Here is a 20,041-nt window from a genome sequence, read left to right as displayed (position 1 = left end):
TTATATCCTCTTCTAACTCTTACTGCTATAAAAATAAAGCCTCTCTTGGTTAAGCCAAATTGATTTTCTGGGTACCTGCTATTAAATTGGATGCAATCCTGAATTTTCAGTGGTAAAATGCTCTGATTTCTCCCTCCAGTAAACTTCAGAAATGTACAAATTTATTTTTTGTGGGTCAAGATGTGATTTGATCATGTCTGCCCTCACTGAATTGGTTTATTTGGGGCTTTTGAGCTGAATAAGTTTATGATGCCACTGTGTCTTGTTAGACTTGAGAAAAACCAATAATGTGCATGAACCCTGCACCTGCTGGTGCCCAAATCTGCAGCCAGCCTGATCTAAAACAGGAGGGAAACCCAGTTTGGCTGGGACTTTGCTTGTTTGTTTTATTTCATGAGCCAAATTTTATTTCCCTTGGTGGGAAATGCAGGTGGCATGATTTCAGTTGCAGCAAAATCTCCTCTTCTAAATCAAAGGTAACAGATGTCGTGGAAACATTAACTGCTAATGTCAACAGTGTCCTCCTGGCTCACAGAATGAGTTTTGCAAATGTTTGTCCTCAAATTATAGGCATTTTCTCTTCTCCTAGTCAGGTTATTATGCTACAAAAGTAAACCTAATATTTTAAATGGAACACTACTCCTGTGAGTATGTTCCTTTTTGTCCTTTTGAATAAAATACACAAAAGCTGAATTACTTAAAAAAAAATGTATCTTGCCTTTCTTAATTTCTTAACTCATAAAAGGCTATTAAAATCTCACTCTTATTTTTGCAGACAAAGTATAAAGTTAATAATTCCCACAGGAAGAAGAAGGCAGAGATGTTTGTTGATTCACTGCTATTGAGATGCCCCAAAGCCACATTCCTACAAGAACCCTACCAGCTCTTGTATGAGCTGGGAATATTCCTTCTGGCCAACAGAATTTTCTGAACAATCCTCAGTGAAGTAATTTCTTTTCCATGTGTTTTGATTCTCTAGCTATAAGAAAGGAAAATGGTTCTTGCCTACCTCACAGAAGAATTGCACATCATGGAAATAAATCTGTAAAAACGCATAAAGCACCAGGTGCTTAAAGGCAATGTGATCCTTAGCCTGAGAATTATATAGAGCTTTAAATGGAAGAAAATGAACTTTCATAGGCCTTGCAGTGCTTGCAGTAGAAACCTTGAATAAAATGAGGGCAGATTTGTACATCTGTCTCAATGGAGCAATAAAGTTGTGGCTAAAGAGAGAAGCACCTTGAGAGCAGCATCTCCTGCACAGCTTCAGAGTCACAGCTGCCTCCTGAGCTTGTCCTTAGCCCACATCCAATAGAGAGGGGGAGGTTCTGCAGGGGAGGTTCTTGCACAGGAACCACCTGCTGAAATGGGCATCTTCCACAGGCAGCAGAACATTCTTGTTCCCAATCCCCTGGGATTCTCTTTAGAAAGGAAATCTTTCAAGTACAGCTGTTCAGAGTGGCAAAAAAAAAAAAGTTTGAACTGTGGATGCAATTTTTGAGGCATGAAATTCAGGATGTTGATGAGATTGTGTATTTCCTGGCTGATGTGAAGTTTAGAGCAATTTCAGAATTATTCAGAATTATTATCTCCTCATCAAATCATTGTTCTTTGGAGCTTTTATTTGTTTGCTTTTGTTTTTTTTTTTTGTTTTGTTTTTTTTTTTTTTTTTTTTTTTTTTCCCTACATAATGGACAAATATACAGGGGAAACACCATCTACAAAATAATTCAAAAGAATAATAATGTGGTTTTTGATTAGTGTTGCAAGTGTTTAGGATAACCATAAGGGTCTGCACTAGTTTTTGGTTTCATTTTTTGCTGATTCAGTATATTCTTTAATTTCTAATTAAAACCGCTACTAAAAGCAAAAATCTCACACAAAAATTCAAGACATTCTATTTCTAGCAACATCTTTCCTGCCAAAAGTTCTAGACAATGTCATATATAACATCATAAGGAATAATAATGTTTTTCATAATTTTAAAGTGGCTTCAAATCTGAAATCAATGAGGGTGAATATGTGTATCCCCATGCCAAGATTCATGCTCTTAAAATTAACCCCACAATATTGTCACATCTATCATCTCCTCACTTGTACATTTAGCATTCTTCATTTGCAGAATACCAGATGTTTCCTGTGTAAACTTCTGGGCACATATGCAATTGATAAATGGAGAGGAAATTAATGAATTGAGAAGATAAGCCAATCTGGGCTGAAAAAGATGGTTCCCAGCTGTGAATGGAAGTGATTTATCATTGAGCTAAAGGATCAGCTTTTCTAGCTCAAACCAGCAGATACATCATTACATTTAATCCAGACTTCCACACAGATATTTAAGAGTCTTGCAACTGACTGCAGCAGAGCCAAAATTTCACCCATAGTGTTTGCCTAGGCTGAAAGCCCATTCCCCACAGTTCTGTTGTTATTTATTTATTTACTTAGGAAGTGTGGTTATTTCTGTAGCAGACAAATAAAAACCATCCATTTGTGCTCTCAGGATAGAAAGATTGCAGCTGTGGCTGATGCTGAGCACAGCAAAAAAGACTGACCTGTATTCTGTCTTTTTAACCTTTGGTAATGAGAGGGGCTTGTTGACCTTGTCATTGTCGACACCTGCCCAAACCAGTGAAGAATTTAAGGTTTTGCGGACTAGAAGCACGTGGCTGCTTGGAAACTTGAATACCTGAAATGTGCACACATGCTATTATGATTTGCTTGGATAAATGTTTGTAGAAAAGTGAAATTATAGAAGATGCTTGCAAGTATTTAGATCAGGACATGTTTTTTGACCTGCAGTGAGGCTCAGAGGAATAAAGTGTTCCCAAACCTCACCACAACACCCCTGGTGTACAGGGAGTAGCCAGGCAGAGGGGAAGAGATGAGTTTGTAACTCAGGTCTTGGTCTTTTTGTGCAAACACAGTACTATAGTAAATTTTTGATTTTGAAAATGCAGATTACTTTCCATCTAACTCATCTCCATGACAAGCTTACTCCGAGCCTCTAAAGGCAGCTGGGCTGATGTGAGAAAGGGAATGGGGACTTGTGGTGAAGGAGACCCTTCCCAGGAGGAGCTGTAAGGTCCATTTGGATGTGTCTTTGTACTGTGTGTCCCACTGTGCCTTTCAGTGTCTCTGACTGAGGCCTTAGAACCAGCTCAGCACACCAGGAATGGTCCCCTGACACTGCCACTATGGAGACAGTCATTAAGGTCACGTTTTTCTTAGATTCTCTTTTACTTCTTATTCTACTCTGTCATACTAAGGGATTCAAAGCTCCTGTAACTTGCTCTTAGTGTCGGAATTACAGTCCTTTGTGCAGCAGAAACAGAATGTGACTTAACCTCATGACACAAACAGATGGAATTGCACTGTGCATCCATCCCTCACGGCAAAGTCACTGGAGAGATACAGATGGGTACCTTCCCAGTGCAGATGAAGGTGGTGGTTTTGTGAGAAGCTGCAAAAGAGATTGTTCTCTGCTGCTGCTCCATGACTAAAATAATTTGGCCCATTCTCACAAAGGTGTTGATAAAATACAGGTGGCCTGCATAAATGCAACTTGGAGGAGAAAAAAAGAGTTTTTTTGTAAGCTTCGCTTCCCAGTTCCTTCTGATTTGAAGTCCACATAAGTCTTAATTAAAGTACTTTGTGTGCTGTCAGGGTCAGGAATTTGGGTTTTTGAAAGGCAAACTGTGAACCATTTTTAATTTCGGTAAGTTGAACTCCAAAGAGAATTCTCTGTGGTAGATACACACTTGGCCTGAAGGCCCTTGTCTGGTGTAGTATGAGATCAGCAACTTGAGGAGCTACCAAACAAAGGCAAAACTTGGTCTTTCTGCATGAGCAAAATAAATCTGAGGCACGGAATATGTTCAGTCAACAAACTAATCCCACTAGCACCTGAAATATTGGGACAAAAAGGGATTCCAGGCAAGGCCATCAAATTCCAGCAGTGCCCTAGTGCTGTCCCTAAAAGGACAGTTGTGTCTTTTGCCAAACAAAATAAAATCAATAGGGAAAAGTCCCAAAGCAGAATAAAAAATACACAACAGTGGTCTTTCTAATTATGTTCTTTATCTGCAAGTTGGCATGAACAGCTGTAACTGCACTTTTAAGAAATATTTTCTGAAAAATGTGTGTTTCACCCCTTTATTTAAGGTTTTGCCTATTGCAACTGTCTACTCTTCTTTAAATGAACGTTAAATGTTCATACTCCCTTGACCCTAATAATGGATTTGATGGTGAGTGCACAGGCTATATGGAGTCTGTGGGGTATAAACAACCTGCTCCATTGTTGTTGGTTGGTGGCCATTCATTTAAATTTTACAAGAAACAGCCAGTATAAACATCTGATAACTTGAAAATTATCTTCTGAAACTTACTTTTTTCTCAGTCTCAACAAAATATTTATCCTTAGATTCAGAACTGAGGCTCATGCCACAGTTCCTCCTGCAGTTCTGTACAAAATGCTGCCTTCAGAAAGCAGAAAGAATGGATGTTGTTACCGGATTAAGTCCAGCAGTGCATCTGCAGAGCTCATGATGGGCTTTCCACCCTCCTCAGTGCTCTCCTTCTGGGCTGCTCCACCAGGGTGGATAATGGACACCATAATTATTCCCACAACCACAGCCACAAAGGTTGTCCACAGGTAGTAAGTGACAGTTATGATTCCCAAGCGACTGGAAGTCTTGGCATCCAGGGCTGCCAGCCCAGACATCAAGCTGTGGGAAGAAAACACAGCACAAATTGTATTTAAATGAACGTTATTTTGCATTACATTAATGCAGCTGAAAGCCTAATTTCTGAATTATTCCGTCCTACCTGCTTCTCTGACAGCTGATTCTGTGTGTCAGTGTTTCAGTGAGCTTGCCAATAACACTACAGCTGTGGTCTCTGTGTCTGAAGGGGCATTTTCCAAGTGCCAGCCCAGATCCTGGTTATGGGAAGGAACTTGCGAGCTCAGGCTGCATATATGGGCTCTGAATCCTGCTGACTCTTCCCTGAAATTCCAGGGACAGTTTTACACAAGTTACACATGGCATGGCTCACTTGACAGGAGCAGTGGCAATAGTTATTAAAACTCTGTGTGTCATACTCTACACAGAATTTTACAGAATAATAGAATAATTCAGGTTTGAATGGACCTCTTAAGAAAGTCTAATCAACCCACTCAGCCCTTCCTGTGTGAAGTGGGGACACAATTTTAAAATTAAAAACACTAAGGGGCAGTTTTGTCATATAGTCCATTCTTTAGCAAAAATAATAACTTTTTTTCTTTCTAAAGAAATTCAATATATTTTTGCTTTGCCAGGGAGCACATTGGGAGCAGACTGTAATTCAGTGGATGTGATCCAGAGGAAACACCTCCATGGGAAGTGTGGCTGCCCAGTTGGGAGCAAAGAACATGCTGTGATCACTTCAGCCTTTCCACAGAATCAGAGAATAACAGAGTCATACAATCATAGAACATGCTGAGTTGGAAGGGACCCATCAGGAGCTTTCCTCTTCAGCTCCCTGCCCAGCACTGCAGAGCATCACCAGTGTCCCTCTTGCTTGTACAGTTTGCCTGTGCCAAGCCATACAATTCACTCCCATGAGATTTAGCTCCCACTTACCCTCTTGTACAGGCAGATGAGACAGGCTCTCTTTGGCCCCTGACGTTTCTTTAGGCTGCTCTGACACAGACCCTGATGCAGTTTCCCAGTGACCTGAGTCTGGGATTGGATTTTCCACTGACAGCAGTGTGGTTTGGGGCTTTAAATTGAGATTTCCCTTTGGATAATTCTCTGGGAACTTTCCAAAGCATACATCTCAGGAAAGGTACAGGTGAAATAAAATACCACATTTATTATTTGGTGTGTCCAGCTTTCTCATCAAAACAGACCCGTTTATCAGGCCTGTTCTCATAAATATTTACTAAGCCGCACCTCCTTGAATGAGATCTCCTTGACCTCTCACTGCTGAGAGGGGTTGTCTAGAGCCAATGCTAAAGTGCAGCTTAACCTTTATAGTAGATTTAATGAAATCAAATGGGTGGATTTAGTGTTCAGGTTCCAGCTATCCACTAGATTAATTAAGAAAATGTATTGCTTTTCTGCATTGCCAATCTCCCATCTAGCATGGGTTTTGTTAACACTATAGGAGCAAGGGTGCACTGGAGTTTGGATAATTTAGAAAATGGGCATCTCAGCAACTCTCACTCTTGTAACCATTGTTCTTTCCCTTTATTTATGATTTGATTTGATAAAAATCACAGCTTTCTATGTGTCTGCAAAGTGCTGTGTGCAAACACAGCACTGCATATTGAAAATACAGTAGTAGGAATGCTACTTTGTTCCTTGTCATTTCCCTTGGATGAGTCCATGCAGAAGAGTAAATATTCTAAAACATTTTTTAAATTATTCTAAAACATTTTTTAATTAAAGAGTTAAATGTATTTATCTCAAATTAACGTGACAGTTTTCTGTTAAAAAAACCTTGTGTTATTACTTAATTTTTAGGACTGAACTCTTCTCTCAGGCTGAGGTTCCACAGGCCATTGAGCCAGTTTGACAGCTCATTGCTGCACAGAGTAGATACCTATATTGTACTAGAGTACAGCACTGTTCCACCTCCACATTCCCAGGGGGAAAAAAAAAAACCAAAAAGAAAAATGAGAATCAGAATGAGAATGATTTTTAGCCGTTTGGATGTTTTTCATGGTGACAATTTTCAGGGTTCTTTTAGATGCATTACGCAGGTGACACCAGAGGTGTGAAGGGCTCACTGTTGAGCAGCAGAGCTGTCACTTGCAGGCAGAGCAGTTCCTGGGAGAGGGCACTGCCCAGGAGACAGAGAATTCACTCCCCTTCCCTCCCTGGTGCTGCCCTGGAGCCACTGTCACTGTGGGGAAGCCACCACTGTTCCTGTTGTCCTTGATGCCTCTGGGCCGTATTGGTTCTACAGAACAACAGAGGGATGAGCCCTGTCTTGATTGCTCACCTGAGAAGCATTTCCAGAAGTACTTAGGGACAAAAATCCTAATTAAATATGTCCAGTGGTTGAGGTGAGTTTAGGGTTGTTACCTCAGCCTCGAGATGCCGGGCCCTAGGATTTGGGAGGATGTTCAGCTGGAATCTGATCTTACCTTGGCTTCTAGGTGGCAAATCCTGAGGGGGCTAATAATGAGATTGCTCTGTCTTGGGGATATTCATTAACAAGATCATCATCTGTAATGAGATTATCCTGTCACCAGATAAAGTCATGCTCAGTTCATGCTGTGATGAGAAAGTCGTCAAAAGTAAATAACTATGGAGGTGCAGTGGGGTAACTGGAATGTGACAAAAGCACGAACAGAGGTCTGGGCTCAGACAAAACCCTGCATTCTCCATGGCTTGCAGTGCTCAGTAAGGGACCGATGGAACCAGTTCTCCAAAGGCTGGGGAGTAACAGTGGTCATTTTAGGCAATAGCTCAGAATAATTTCAGAAGGAAATGCCTGGAACTAGAATAAGACCGTAATCACTCATTCACCATTTTTGTTTGACTTTATGTGTTTGATATCAGAAGGAATGGGACTAAAGACACAAGGATGCAGAGACATAGAGGTTATCACAGTTATTGTACAAAGCAAGTAATGCACAGTCACATCACAGCAGTTTATTGCTGTTGACCTCTAGAGTTCTAACATTCGGACAATGTAGCCAAAGGATGACAAGAACAAGTACTTTTCTTACTTCCTAGGGAACAGGGGGGCAGGAGGAGTAAGCTTCCAACTAGTTTAAATTAAGATCATTGTATCATACTCAGGTCCTCCCTCAAAGCCTAATTTTTATCAGACACTCTTGGCTTCGTAAAACCTTCCTGAAGAGTTTCCCAAGATTCTTCCAAACCAGAACAAAGCTATTCTTGTGGCTTCCACTGCTAGACTCATGAAACACACTGGAATGGAAAACAGTGTACCTTTAATTCTTGTCAAACCTCAGAATCTGGTTGGCCTTGGAAGAACAGGGCAGATATTTGATTCAGAGATTGAAATCATTTGAGAAGCTGTGTAGTTAAATAGCTTCCACATGTATGATTCATGTGTAGTTTCTTCCGTGGTATGTTTTAATGATTGCCAAATGGACAAAACAGAATTAAGACAATAAAAAACAATCTGGGGCTTTTCTAAATAATTACTGCACATCTCGCTCCTTTAATCAGTTTGGGAAAAAAATCCACAAAATTGTAATTTAATGTTCAGACACCATCACTTAGCTTGTATAGAAAAAAACGTGTGGAGCTTAAATGGAAGGGGAAGACATCTTCAATTCTAGGAATTATATGTGACTAATTAAAAAGGTAAAGTCAGTTTCTACATTGTTTAAAGTATTTGTAATTGTATGAACCAAAGAACCAAGTACTAAGTTTCATGTCTGCTTTGAGGGAAATCCGTGTAAAATCCCCAAGATTAAAATAGAAATTTTGACGTAAAGAAGAAGGGAATTCTTTCCAATATCTTGGAAATCTAATTAGTCCCATGCAAACAAGTAGCTAAACCCTTTTGAGCACCTCTAGGCTTGTTCTGGCTGTCACAGATAAGCATCAGGTATTTTATTTACAAATAAAAATAGAGCTTTCTATCTTCTTTGCAATTCTCTAGATTTTTCTCTTGCTGTCTGATGAAAGCACATTTTTTTGTCCTGTCTCAAGATCAAATCCTATATCCCCGGAAAGGGAAAATACAAGAAGCTGCTGCTAAGACCCCATTCTGCATGTTTATTTTGTCTTCCTCTCCACCAGAAGCCATCTGGATGTTGCTTTGAAATAGATGGATTATGGATAAAGTTATCAGAAGGGATTAGTGTGATTAGAAGGACATTAATCCTGTCAAGAAGTAATGGTCAAGTATTAACCACCAGCAGTTGTTCCTAGAATGATGTTTGTTTTCATTCATCCTGTTCCCTCCCTCCCATTCTCATTTTGTAATTGCATGTTGTGGAAAAGACTTTACTGAGCAAGTTCTGCCAGTGAGGCTGGGAAGTGCCTCCCCCAGCTACATTAGAGATGATTATATTGCAGTTGAGCATCATGAAAGGGAAGTGCTGCCTTCACTAATGGTGCCTGATCATGCAGGCTGTCCTCACCTTTTTGTCAAGGTCAGAGCCTTCAAGTCTCAACATGACAATAATGTGCATTTAATCATCCCAAAATGCTTCACCAGTGGAACCCCCTCTAATGCAGGAGGGCAGTATCTCCATTTTAAAGACTCAGAAACAGAGAAATTAAGGCACTTTTAAATAAAGACAAACCACTTACAGTGAAAAAAAATCTGCCTGAAGTGATCTCTGTATTGCAGTGAACCATCACACTTTTCCTTATCTGTGCCCAGCTATCTGTGCTTTCAGAAAAGGCTGCTTCACTTCCATGGAGGCACCATTTTCAGAGTAATGTTTGCAGCAGAGAAAATACAACTCTACAGTAATGAAAGAAAGAGATAAGAAACTTTCTCTGGCTCTTTTTATAGTTTAATGCTTGATTTGCTCTTAGTCTCTAGTGTAGTTAAAATTATTCAGCAGTGAGAAAGAGGGATCAGAATGACTTTTTCAGGACATCCTTTTGATGTTTTCTAAAATTAAAACCACCAGCCATGGCAGAGCAAGACCCTGCCATGGCTGCAATAGAGCCAGGGCGGTGGTGGTGGTGGGAAGATCACAGCCCAGCCCTGTCTGCTTCACCCTGCCCCAGGCTCTGCCCTTCCTGACAGAGATGTGGCACAGGAGTTTTGCACACTGCTGGTGTGCTGCAGCCTTCTGCTGATCTGAGCACAACTAAGGGACTGTCTCAGTCACTGTGACCAGTGCAGTGATCCCCAATGTCTTGAATTATTAACAATTTCATAGTATTACAATCTGATTTTCAAAGGAGTTGACAAGTCTGGAACCCTCCTGAAGGTCCAAGGGACTACTAAGGTTCATCTGCTGAGCAAATTCAGTAATAGAAAACAGCTTTTTTAAAGTTCAGACATCTTGATAGAAATGAAATTGTGTGTAGGCTCAGAAAAAACCCAAATGCAGAAAGTGCTACTACAAACAGGACTGCTGCAGCAGTTTCTGTATGGCTGGATTATCAGCTGTAAATAGCACTTTAAATGTGAATTCACTTTTCAGAGTCCCAGTTTGTAACTATTTTAATAAACACAGTGGAAGCCCAAAGGTGTCAGGCATGATGGAAAATCTGGCCCTCAATCTTCAAGCAACAAAAGCAACAAAAACCTGTCAGAAGATCAATACACTGTTTGCAGTGATTATGTTTAATTTTACAGCTAGGCTGCTAGGAAGGAAACCAGTCTACATTTCTAATGCATCATAACATGCATAATTTTGAGATTTGGTTTCCATTGCTTTATAAAATAGTAAGATTTTTATTTTTTACCCAAAATGTTGATATCTCCTTTATAGTCTAACACTTGTAACTCTTAATGACAAATTGACATACACAGCAAAAATCCTGCCAGGAATTCACATGATGCATTTTATTTTCTATGTCTTGTGCAGTAGGAAATCTGCTTTCCTGGACTAATATAAACAAGGCAGGACTTTGTACAGCACACAGTGAAGGCTGATGTCCAGTGGCTGTTCTGTCACCTGCATATGTGAGGTTACTGTGATACATCTGTGAATTCTGCAAGGGATGAACAGCAGCCTTTGCTCACTGACTGACAAAGAGGATTGCAATGTAGCTCATGCAGAATTCAGGGTGGCTTGTTGATTTTAGCTGTTCTGATTTAAAAAAAGTGTTTCCTAAAGCTAAAGTCAAAGGTCAGGATGCAAACAAACCCAAGTTATCTATTAAATATGGATGTGCAGCTTCACATGGTGGAAGGAGCCAAGAATTTTACTAATACTTGATTTTTTTTCTTCTGTCAGTTCTTTCAAGCATTTTTAGATTAAGCAAAAAGCAAAAGGATTTGAAACACAAATTTGGATTATAAACAAATGTCAGATTTATTCAACTGTTTTTTGTCTAAGAAAACAGAGGGAATCCAGCCAGCCCCTCAAGCTCCACATGTCATTCCCATTCCTTTGTGAGACACTAAGTATTTTAGAGCTCTCAGAAGACCACAGAAAAATTCTGTCAGGTCACAAACAGTTCATCCCCCATTTGTAATCACTTCAGTGCTTTCCACACCCATTCACTCTGTCACCATGGATTCCTCTTGCACGTCACTAGATCCCTACTGACACTCCCTAAATAATTTCTGCTGGATTGGTCCAATTTTGTCATTATGATGTGTAATTGCAACATGTCATTTTTCACTGAAACAGTCTGGACCTCTGGGTTGCACAAACAAAAGAAAACACTTGAAAACAGTATGGGATCTGAGCATTAGACTTAACATTTCTAAACATAGTTAATAGCATTGAAAATGTTCCAGATGATAATGTGGAGAAACTTCTGAAGATGTCTCAGTCATGGAGGAGGGATAAAAACTTTCCTCTACAAGCTGAAGCCATCTCAAATGATGACTTTTGGGGTAATCTGACACCAGTTCTGCAATATAATAGCAATATGGAGAATTGAAAATAGTATAATGGTGTTAAGTGAGATGCTTTCTGACTGCTTCTTCTTACCCTTGGGTAATTCTTATCTTTCAGTTTCACCCAAGTAGTTTTGCTTTTCACTCTAAAAATAAATATAGTTATTCCCTTTAGTCATCTCCTTAAAACTCACTTCTCTACACTGACTTTCTCCACAATAAGAGACTTAAGATGATAAATCCTGGGAAGGAGCTAACAAGCATCTTGTTCTCACTGGAGTGAAATGTACTTTTGTTATTATTCACATTACAGTGATGCACGTGACAGGTAGTGCAGAAATGAGACTCTCTCTCTGCACTTTATGTTGTCATTCAGGTCCCCCACAGATTTCCCCATACACACTCCACAGAAAGTTTACCCTCCCCTCTTGGGGAAGGCCTGTTCCTCAGTCCTAATAGAGGTGAAATAGAGGGAAAAGTCCACAGGCCAATAATGTGAAGAAAACAAGCCCTGTGTTCCCAAAGCATATATTTCCATAATTTCATTTTATGGAAAATACTTCTGCCTTGCTACTTCATGGAACATTTTTCTGAGCAGGCTCTTCAGAGACCCAGAGGCAGCACTTTGCAGCTGCTCCTCAACACCTCACTAGATAATCCAGTACATAAATTTTGTTGGGCTCAATTATAGATTCATTAGAATCATAGAATTTTTTAGTTTGGAAAATGCCTCTAAGATCTTTAACGCCAACTGTTCCTTGCCCCAGCACTGCCAAGTCCCACTAAACCATGTCCCCAGGTGCCACATCTACTTGTCTTATAAATACACCCCAGTCTGGCAGTGGCACAAGGATAAGAACAGAGCAGCTGGTATTAAGGGGAATAGTTTAACACATACATAGCAGAAAAGACCAAGCCCAGACTGACCAGAACCTTCTGTTATCCACCCTTTCCCTTTTGGTCTTCAGGTAAATTATGTGTCAAGACATGGAAAATACCTCTTAGTACCAGGGGTGTATTAGAAGAAACAGTACTGCACAAATTGTCAGTCATGTAAAACCAGTATTATTGAGTAGATTGATTTTGGCTGTCCTCTTCATTTAAATATAACCAGAAACAGAAAAAAACAATTCATAGCCTTTTAGGTATCTGTTTTCCTTCTGAATGGATATTATACTGATTTTATCAGACAATGGTTTATATTCACAGTAAAAGGTTTAAATTGTCAATTGCAGTACAGGTCTTGGAGAGTTTGGGTCAAACTTTTCATCCCTGACAAATGATGATCTTAAGCAGCAAAACAGATGAACAATCTCCAGTGTGAGGTTTATTGCCAGTTCCATCTGCAGCTGAGAGCAAACAAACAGTGCCCAACACAACCCATCCAGGCCAATGGTCAATTTGGTATGGCCCCATACAGCCAAACAATGTCAGAATTCCATTAAAACACAATGAGCAATACTTGTCATTGGTGAGATGTTCAAATGCCAGCGTGTTCCCCAGTCAGAGAGCTGGAGAAAAAATATGGGGAAAAGGGTACTAAAAAGAGAAGTTTCTGATTAAATACTAGGCTTTAAGAGCATGAGTAAGAATCACCAACTCAGGAATGTGAGCAGAAGGATGAAGGATTACCAGAACTGATGGCATTGTGGACAGGAATCCCTTTAAAGAAAGACAGTACTATATTTAGAATATTGTATTTAATTAATCAACAAAACCACAATAGTAACTAATATTTATTACTATACTCAAATGGCCCTTCAAATAAATATGAAATTTTATTAACATACACTGGTTTGTACCAGGCACAACATACTCAGAGGAACAAGCTCTGTAATTTAAATAATACAGGTCAGATCAGTTCTTTTATTTTGACTCTAAAGGGAATAATATTTCTTTAACGGGATCTGCTCAAAGATCAAATCTCTGCTACTCAATATTTCTTAAACATCTAGAAAATGGTTGGTGGCAAATAAATACAAAATGTAATAATCTTCCTAAGCTTAAAAAACTAAACTGTTTTTTCCAAAGGGAATATAACCAGGCTGTTACAACAGCTAAACAGTTTGAGTCTGACCTGACAATTCTTTTCCCACTCTTACTGCTGACTGCTAATTAAAGTCTTAGAAAACTTGGCCCTGTATCTCTTTCCAGATAAAAGCTTAATCATATAAACAAGGAGGTGCTGGAATAAAGTATGCAACTTTCTATTACATATATAGGTAGACATATAGGACAAAGACAACTCAGTATGTTCAGCTGGTGCCACCCTGTGTAACTCTGGCTTTAGTCTGCTTTTCTGAACAACCAAGGCTTGTGCAGTCAAACACTGTGTGAGAGCCCTTACTAATAATATGTTCATTCAGAGAGAGTCATGTTCCTGAAAGGGCTGTGAAACTTCACATATACAGGAGAGAAATAATGTGTGGGCTTCTGGAATTAACTTGTAAAAGAACCAGGGCCTGCAAGCCCTGCCTCTTCTCCAGCCTTCCTCCTGGGTCTGCAGCACACAGATTCTGCAGCTGTCTCAGGTACCTGCGGTGGCTCTGCCTGCCAGCAGCAGTGCGCTGCTGGGAGCCACATCTGCTCGGCACCTCGGTCTTGTGAACAGAACGGGACAGCTGCATTTCTGTCCTGTGGTAAATGCCAGTGTGAGTTCCCTGCCTACTGGGAGGAATCCATGCCAAACACCAGCATTAGAAATGCCTCAACAGTGGTGAATTATTCAATATTATTCCAATAATACAATATTGTTCTTCAAAACTTGTAGTTGTGACAGATCAGGTTTCAGTACCAGCCTCCACAAAAAGCTTAAGTCAAAGCAGTCATGCTTACTGAAAATCAAGTTTCTGGGCCACTGGGAACTGATCAGTACAAAGCTGGTAACATGAGCTGGACATGATGGGGCAGGGAATGGGCACAAAAATGCTCTGAAGGAAGGTGACAGTGTGTGAGCTGTGGCACAATGCCTGCCAACACACCTGGCCTGTGCTGGAGCTGGCACAGACAGAGCAGGTCAGAGGGTTTATATTGTCCTTAGCAAATGTGAGAAAATATTAAGGGAAAAGTTGAGTCTTTGTTCCTCTCCCAGTCTTTTGTATCGTGCAGAGCACAAAAACATTGACATCAGATTGGATTACTTGATTTAAGAAGTTGAGAAATTCAAGTGATGCATAGGTATCTCTGCCAATCAACTTATCCTGGGAACAGGCGAAGGAATCCCGTAGGTGTGTGTGTCTGTGGGAGTTTATAACTAACCACAGTGAAAGAAAGTGGAAGGTTTATTGTTTTCTGGATAGGGAATGGTACCGGCAATCCCCGGGATGGGGGAGCCCGGGCAGCGGTACCGGCAATCCCCGGGATGCAGGAACGGGGGCAATGACACCGGCAATCCCCGGGATGCAAGAGCCCGGGCAGTGACACCGGCAATCCCCGGGATGCAGGAGCCCGGACAGTGTTACCGGCAATCCCCGGGATGCAGGAGCCCGGGCAGTGACACCGGCGATCCCCGGGATGCAGGAGCCCGGACAGTGACACCGGCGATCCCCGGGACGCGCGGAGGGAGCGGCGCGGGGAGCGGGGCGCGGGTGCTCGGTGTCCCGGCAGAGCCGCCCCGTGGCCGCAGGGTTCATTGCAGGGTATCCCGAGCCTCTGGCCACGCCGGGAACGCCGGAGGGGCAAGGAAAGGGCTTGGAACAAACCTGAGCAGCGGGATCTGCCTGAGGGGTTTGATAAACAGAACTTCAGGGCAGGATGCACAGGGAACTGTGCGCCTGCCTGCTGGAAAACCTGAGATCTGTTGAAGGCTGAAACGTTTTGCGTATAAGGAGGAAAATACACTGTTTGCATTGTCCCTGTCAAATGAGGATCGAAGCCTCTGTTCCAGAGTGAATCAGGGAACTTCAGAGCTTCTGCAGCTGATCTTTCAGGCTTGTTGGGACATCTCCCTGTCGAGCTGCAGTAGGAGCTTGGACAGTGTCTAAATGTGTAACTACAAATTCAGATTTGGCTCCTGTTCTCTCTGAGCTCTCTTAATATTTGCATTCTCAGGTCTAACAGCAGTACCCTGTGTTTACACATAAAGTAAGCAGTCTACATCTAGTAACTACAGGCTCTAAAATTTGGTCTTGTAAGGTTCCAGTACTGAGTATCCCTTAGGCAGACACGAGCTGTCAACTATTTGTAATTTTCTTTATCTTTCCAACAGAAGTGTTGTGTGGGTACCTGTTCTCGCTGCTGAGAAAAGGAAATTCTACACTCAGGGGATACTAACAGGTATGAGCAGGGCTAAATCTCAGGCAGAGGATGAGCGCAGTAAATATATACTTATTTCAGAGTTGTTCTATGATGCTATGAAACTTTTTTATCAGATAACTGAAAATATTTCAGATAACTGAAATAATTTCAACCCCCCACCCTTAATGAAGGTCCATGCCTCAACAAAAACAAAAGCTTATGCAGGGCTCAGACTGACAGGCTAGTGGGTGTTGGTTGCTTTTCCAAGATTTTTCTCTCTGTGGGAAAAGAAAGAAGTACGACCACAGATGAGGGAGACATCAGAAATAGGTACAGGAGCTCTGGGATAGAGCAGTTCCAGGCGCAGCAACAAAGTTCAGGAAATCAAGAAATTGTACTTTGAAGAAATGACCTCCTGTTTGACAGATTTCCTCTGCATCTAAGGAACTTTTAAAATAAACATCATTCAGAGATACCTGACTGTATCATAATTTCCTCATTCCTAATGAATAAAATCTGCAAAGTTCTGTTTTAACTCTCTAACAATCAGGTCAAGATGTGGAATACACATTTTCAGCCATTTCTGGTTAAGGTTGGATTTCTGCTAGTGGAAAACTAGATTTTCTAGTCTATTGTCAATCTTCTGACCTATCCAGTTGCCACTTTTTACTTCTCATGCAACCCTTCAAAATTAGCTCTGGACTTGGAAACAGGATAGTTTGCACTAAGTCTCTCTTTCAATCTTCCTTTCTCACCTCTCCTTTCAAGTAATTTCTTTGCTTGTGTGTTCAAAGAAAAACTTGCATTAATTTCAACTAGGAGAGCAATATTTAGAATTCTTTTTATGGTGCTGTACTCCTGGCTTTTGTAAACAATAATAGAGAGTAATTTAAAAGATAATTTAAATGCCAATCCTCTGGCAGGACAGGCTGAGGATATTCCAAATCCACAAAGAAATGTAGTTTAAATGTGCATGCATATTGGTAAAAATACAGTACTGGTTTACTGATTTGATGAAATACATGTGTGGAAAACACTGTGCTTGTTACTAAAAAACCCAAAGGACAACCAGCCAAAAATGCCCAAGCTGTACAAGAGTGTTATATCTGGAGTGTTTTTTTCCTGCAAACCTTGCCATTTCAGTTTGTGCTAGCAGGCACTGCTAATTTGTTATACAGGGAGATGGACTCACACTTGCAAGGAGAATGGAACCTCTTTGAAGGTTTGTAAAGTTTCTCTTTTTCCACCTCAGGACACAGTGCAGCTGCTGTGACAGTGAGGCTCAGAGCTGTCACATCTCCAGGCAACTTAGAGCCATCACAGGCTGTGCCAGAGCAGCTCTTTCCTACTGTGCTGCTCTTCCTAACATCTCTGAATATACCACAGGATCTAAAGAACTGCACATTTTAGGGAAGGACACATAAATCTGCTCCAACCCTTTTCTGTCCTCCTTACTATGTCACTTCCTCATGTAAGACTCTTGTTTTCTTTGGAAAACTTTCATTTCACCTCTCAAAAAAAAAATTTCCTTACATGTTTTGTCTTGGTGTTCTCTAGATGCATGGGCCAGGACCAGGTGTGAGTCTATGGTTATAAAACCAGTTTCATGCATAAAGCACCATGACTCGCTTTTGTTCTGTGAAAAACCATGAGAAGGCAGATGTCAGGGTAGATGATTTAAAAATAAAATTAGTGCTGTAAACCGTGTTCATTTTCAGCAATTGTCAGTGATCTGAAGACAAGAAACTTGTTTTTTTCTCAAAGTGGAAGATGAGGTCTTCATGTATGAATTAGGTTCCAGAACTGGAACCAAATATTGCAGCAATTTTTCCTCAGCTCTGGTAAAGTTAGCTTTGTTACTTTCCATCTCTTGAATAACTTCCCAGCCTTGGGCACATGAGGGAGTTTGTGGCCATCCAGCTGGTGTGTTTTTGGGACTGCAGTCAGGGGGAAGGCAGTCAAACTTAGGGAAAAGCCTGCCCTAAGTTACACCCTCCCACTGCAAAGGCAGCTGCCATGCACCAGTCGGTTCCAGCACTGAGATCATTAATTCTGCTACTGATAAAGTGCCACCACTAAAGGTTCTATCTCTAATGAACAAAGAAATCACTTTCATTTCCAGCCAAAGACAGCTATACATTATTAGTTCACTGGAGACACGGGGTTTTTTTTAATATTTATCATACTATAAACACATACGGCCCGCCTCAAAATACTGCAGGACACTATGAATTAACTGTGCTTTTTCATCATATTTGTATAGTGTATTATTTCAATTGTTTAGATTTAAGGCAGGCTTTTTGATAAGGTGAGTTATTTATTCCATGTTATTCCATTTAACTTCTAAGTAGCTTGAAGGAAAAAGTCCTCCCATTACAAGGGAAAAAGTAAACAAATGTTAAAACCCCCAACACATTTATTTTAAAGCAAATAGTACCTATATGAGACAGAGATGATGTAAGGCAAAAATGATTTTATCTACTAAAATACACATTTATAGCTCTACTATAAGTATGAATGTGCAGCAGCACTGATACCTCTGGCACTGTCACCTAATTCAGTCACAACTAAGCCAATGTGATGACAAATCTCAATTAGGAAACTTCAAAAGTTGTTGAAATATTGTCTTCACTTACCTTGAGACAACCAGAGGGAGAATCAGCATTTTCAGCATCCTCATCAGTAACTCACCGGGAAACTGGAAGTAACTAATTTCCTGAAAATACATGGAGAGATGCTTATTGTTTTGAGCCAAAGACTGACTGTTTTCACAAGTGCTGCTAGAGCTGTGGATCAGATAACATTGCTAGAATCTGCACCTTTGGTGCAAGGACAAGGTGGAAAAGATAGCAGGCTTTAAAAGGGAATTTTCAAATTAATTAGATTACATAATGTGTTCTTATTCAATAAACACACTGCATTGTTCGTTCCTTTACAAAGGAAGACAAAAATGAAATGTGCCATCTCTTGGAGACTACTGTTAACCAGTTGCCCTGAATAATCTCTCCATTCTGCATTTTGTCTGTTTTCCTAGATGTGTTTGAAGCTATGGCTTGGACACAAACGATGCTCAGACAGACAGTGGTTTGCAGTAGCAGAGGCCAGAATTGGTTTAATTTAGTTGCATTAGTAAATGCCTTATTTTTTAACTGAGATTTCTATTTTGTGTTCAAACAGTGCATTTATTAATGCATGTTATTGTCTAGTCTGTCTGACAGACAGCAGAAATGAGCACCAGCAAAGGGCTTAGTTGAAGTATGCTGGGGGACAATTCCCCAAGTGACTTCAGTAACATGTTCTGCCAATGATGGGAAATCTCAAATTTATTAATATGAAACACCATTAGTGTAATATAAACATCTGCACCCCTGTGCATCTGATGCTGAAAAATATTCCCAGTGTTTTCTTTAGCTATATGTGTTCTAGAATAGTATAAAATGCAATCTATTGCACTACCAGTTTCTGCAGGCCTATATGAAATGCTACATGTCATCTAGCTTAAATGCCTCCTATTATTATCCATACCTGCAGCGTTCTAATGTGCTCCTGTGTGCTTCCCAGGAGTCTGAGAGACCAGAACCCTCTGCTAACCTGTTGTTTGAGAATGTGTGAAAAGACCCAAAGAACAGCATAGATCGATAAACAGAAGAAATGGAACTATTTTAACAAACACATACGGGTGAATTTTACCTTCAAGAGCCCACCCTGCAGTTCCCCATGGTGCAAATGTCTTTTGTTACGTAAGATTGGCATTTCCTCTGCAGGGACTTGCTGGGAGCTGCTCTTACCTGCTGGGAGAGGCGCCTGGTCCTCAGGAAGAATCCCAGGAGGCAGCCGATGGTGACGGACAACACGGAGAGGATGAGCAGCCCATTCCTTTTACAAACATCCTTGATCCGAGCGAGGATTGCATCCAGGGCCACCGCCATGCTGTCCTGCCTGCTCTTTGGAGAAGAATCAGCATCCCATGGGGAGAGAATTCACTCGCTCCTCTTGTTGGGGTGCACAGATCTGGCTCTGGATAGATCAGATCAAAGCACTTCCAGTTCTGCTTAGCTGACCCGCAAGGTCACCCCTCTGCCAATCGCCACCAAGCAAGCAGCTGGCATTATTGTTCCAAATTAATACCAACAATCCTATTATCAACTACATCATTAAGAGCCTGGAAGAAGATTAGGGGGCTCTGGAAAATTAGAACAGAATGCAGTAGTATTTCTAAAACAAGACCAGTTCAAAACAAAGTGACACTCCTGGGGGAAAGGTGATGCCTTCCTCAGTCCCCCCGGTTTGGGATCTGGACACC

General features: G+C 40.9%; 1 protein-coding gene across 1 annotated transcript in view; it reads right to left on the bottom strand.

The window, feature by feature from the left end:
- The window catches only part of SLC1A7 (solute carrier family 1 member 7), a 46,933-nt gene extending 27,266 nt beyond the window's left edge, over positions 1 to 19,667 (bottom strand). Inside the window, exons 1-3 of the mRNA XM_030953343.1 lie at positions 19,527 to 19,667; positions 18,375 to 18,454; positions 4,509 to 4,724 (exon numbers count right to left, since the gene is read on the bottom strand). Coding sequence (XP_030809203.1) covers positions 4,509 to 4,724; positions 18,375 to 18,454; positions 19,527 to 19,667 — 437 coding nt within the window. The remainder of the gene's footprint in view (positions 1 to 4,508; positions 4,725 to 18,374; positions 18,455 to 19,526) is intronic.
- Between the last annotated feature and the right edge of the window lie 374 nt (positions 19,668 to 20,041).

This window comes from Camarhynchus parvulus, chromosome 8 (genome assembly GCF_901933205.1).
Source record: "Camarhynchus parvulus chromosome 8, STF_HiC, whole genome shotgun sequence".
In the NCBI taxonomy this organism is placed as follows: domain Eukaryota; kingdom Metazoa; phylum Chordata; class Aves; order Passeriformes; family Thraupidae; genus Camarhynchus; species Camarhynchus parvulus.
This window is presented reverse-complemented; position numbering and strand designations above follow the sequence as displayed.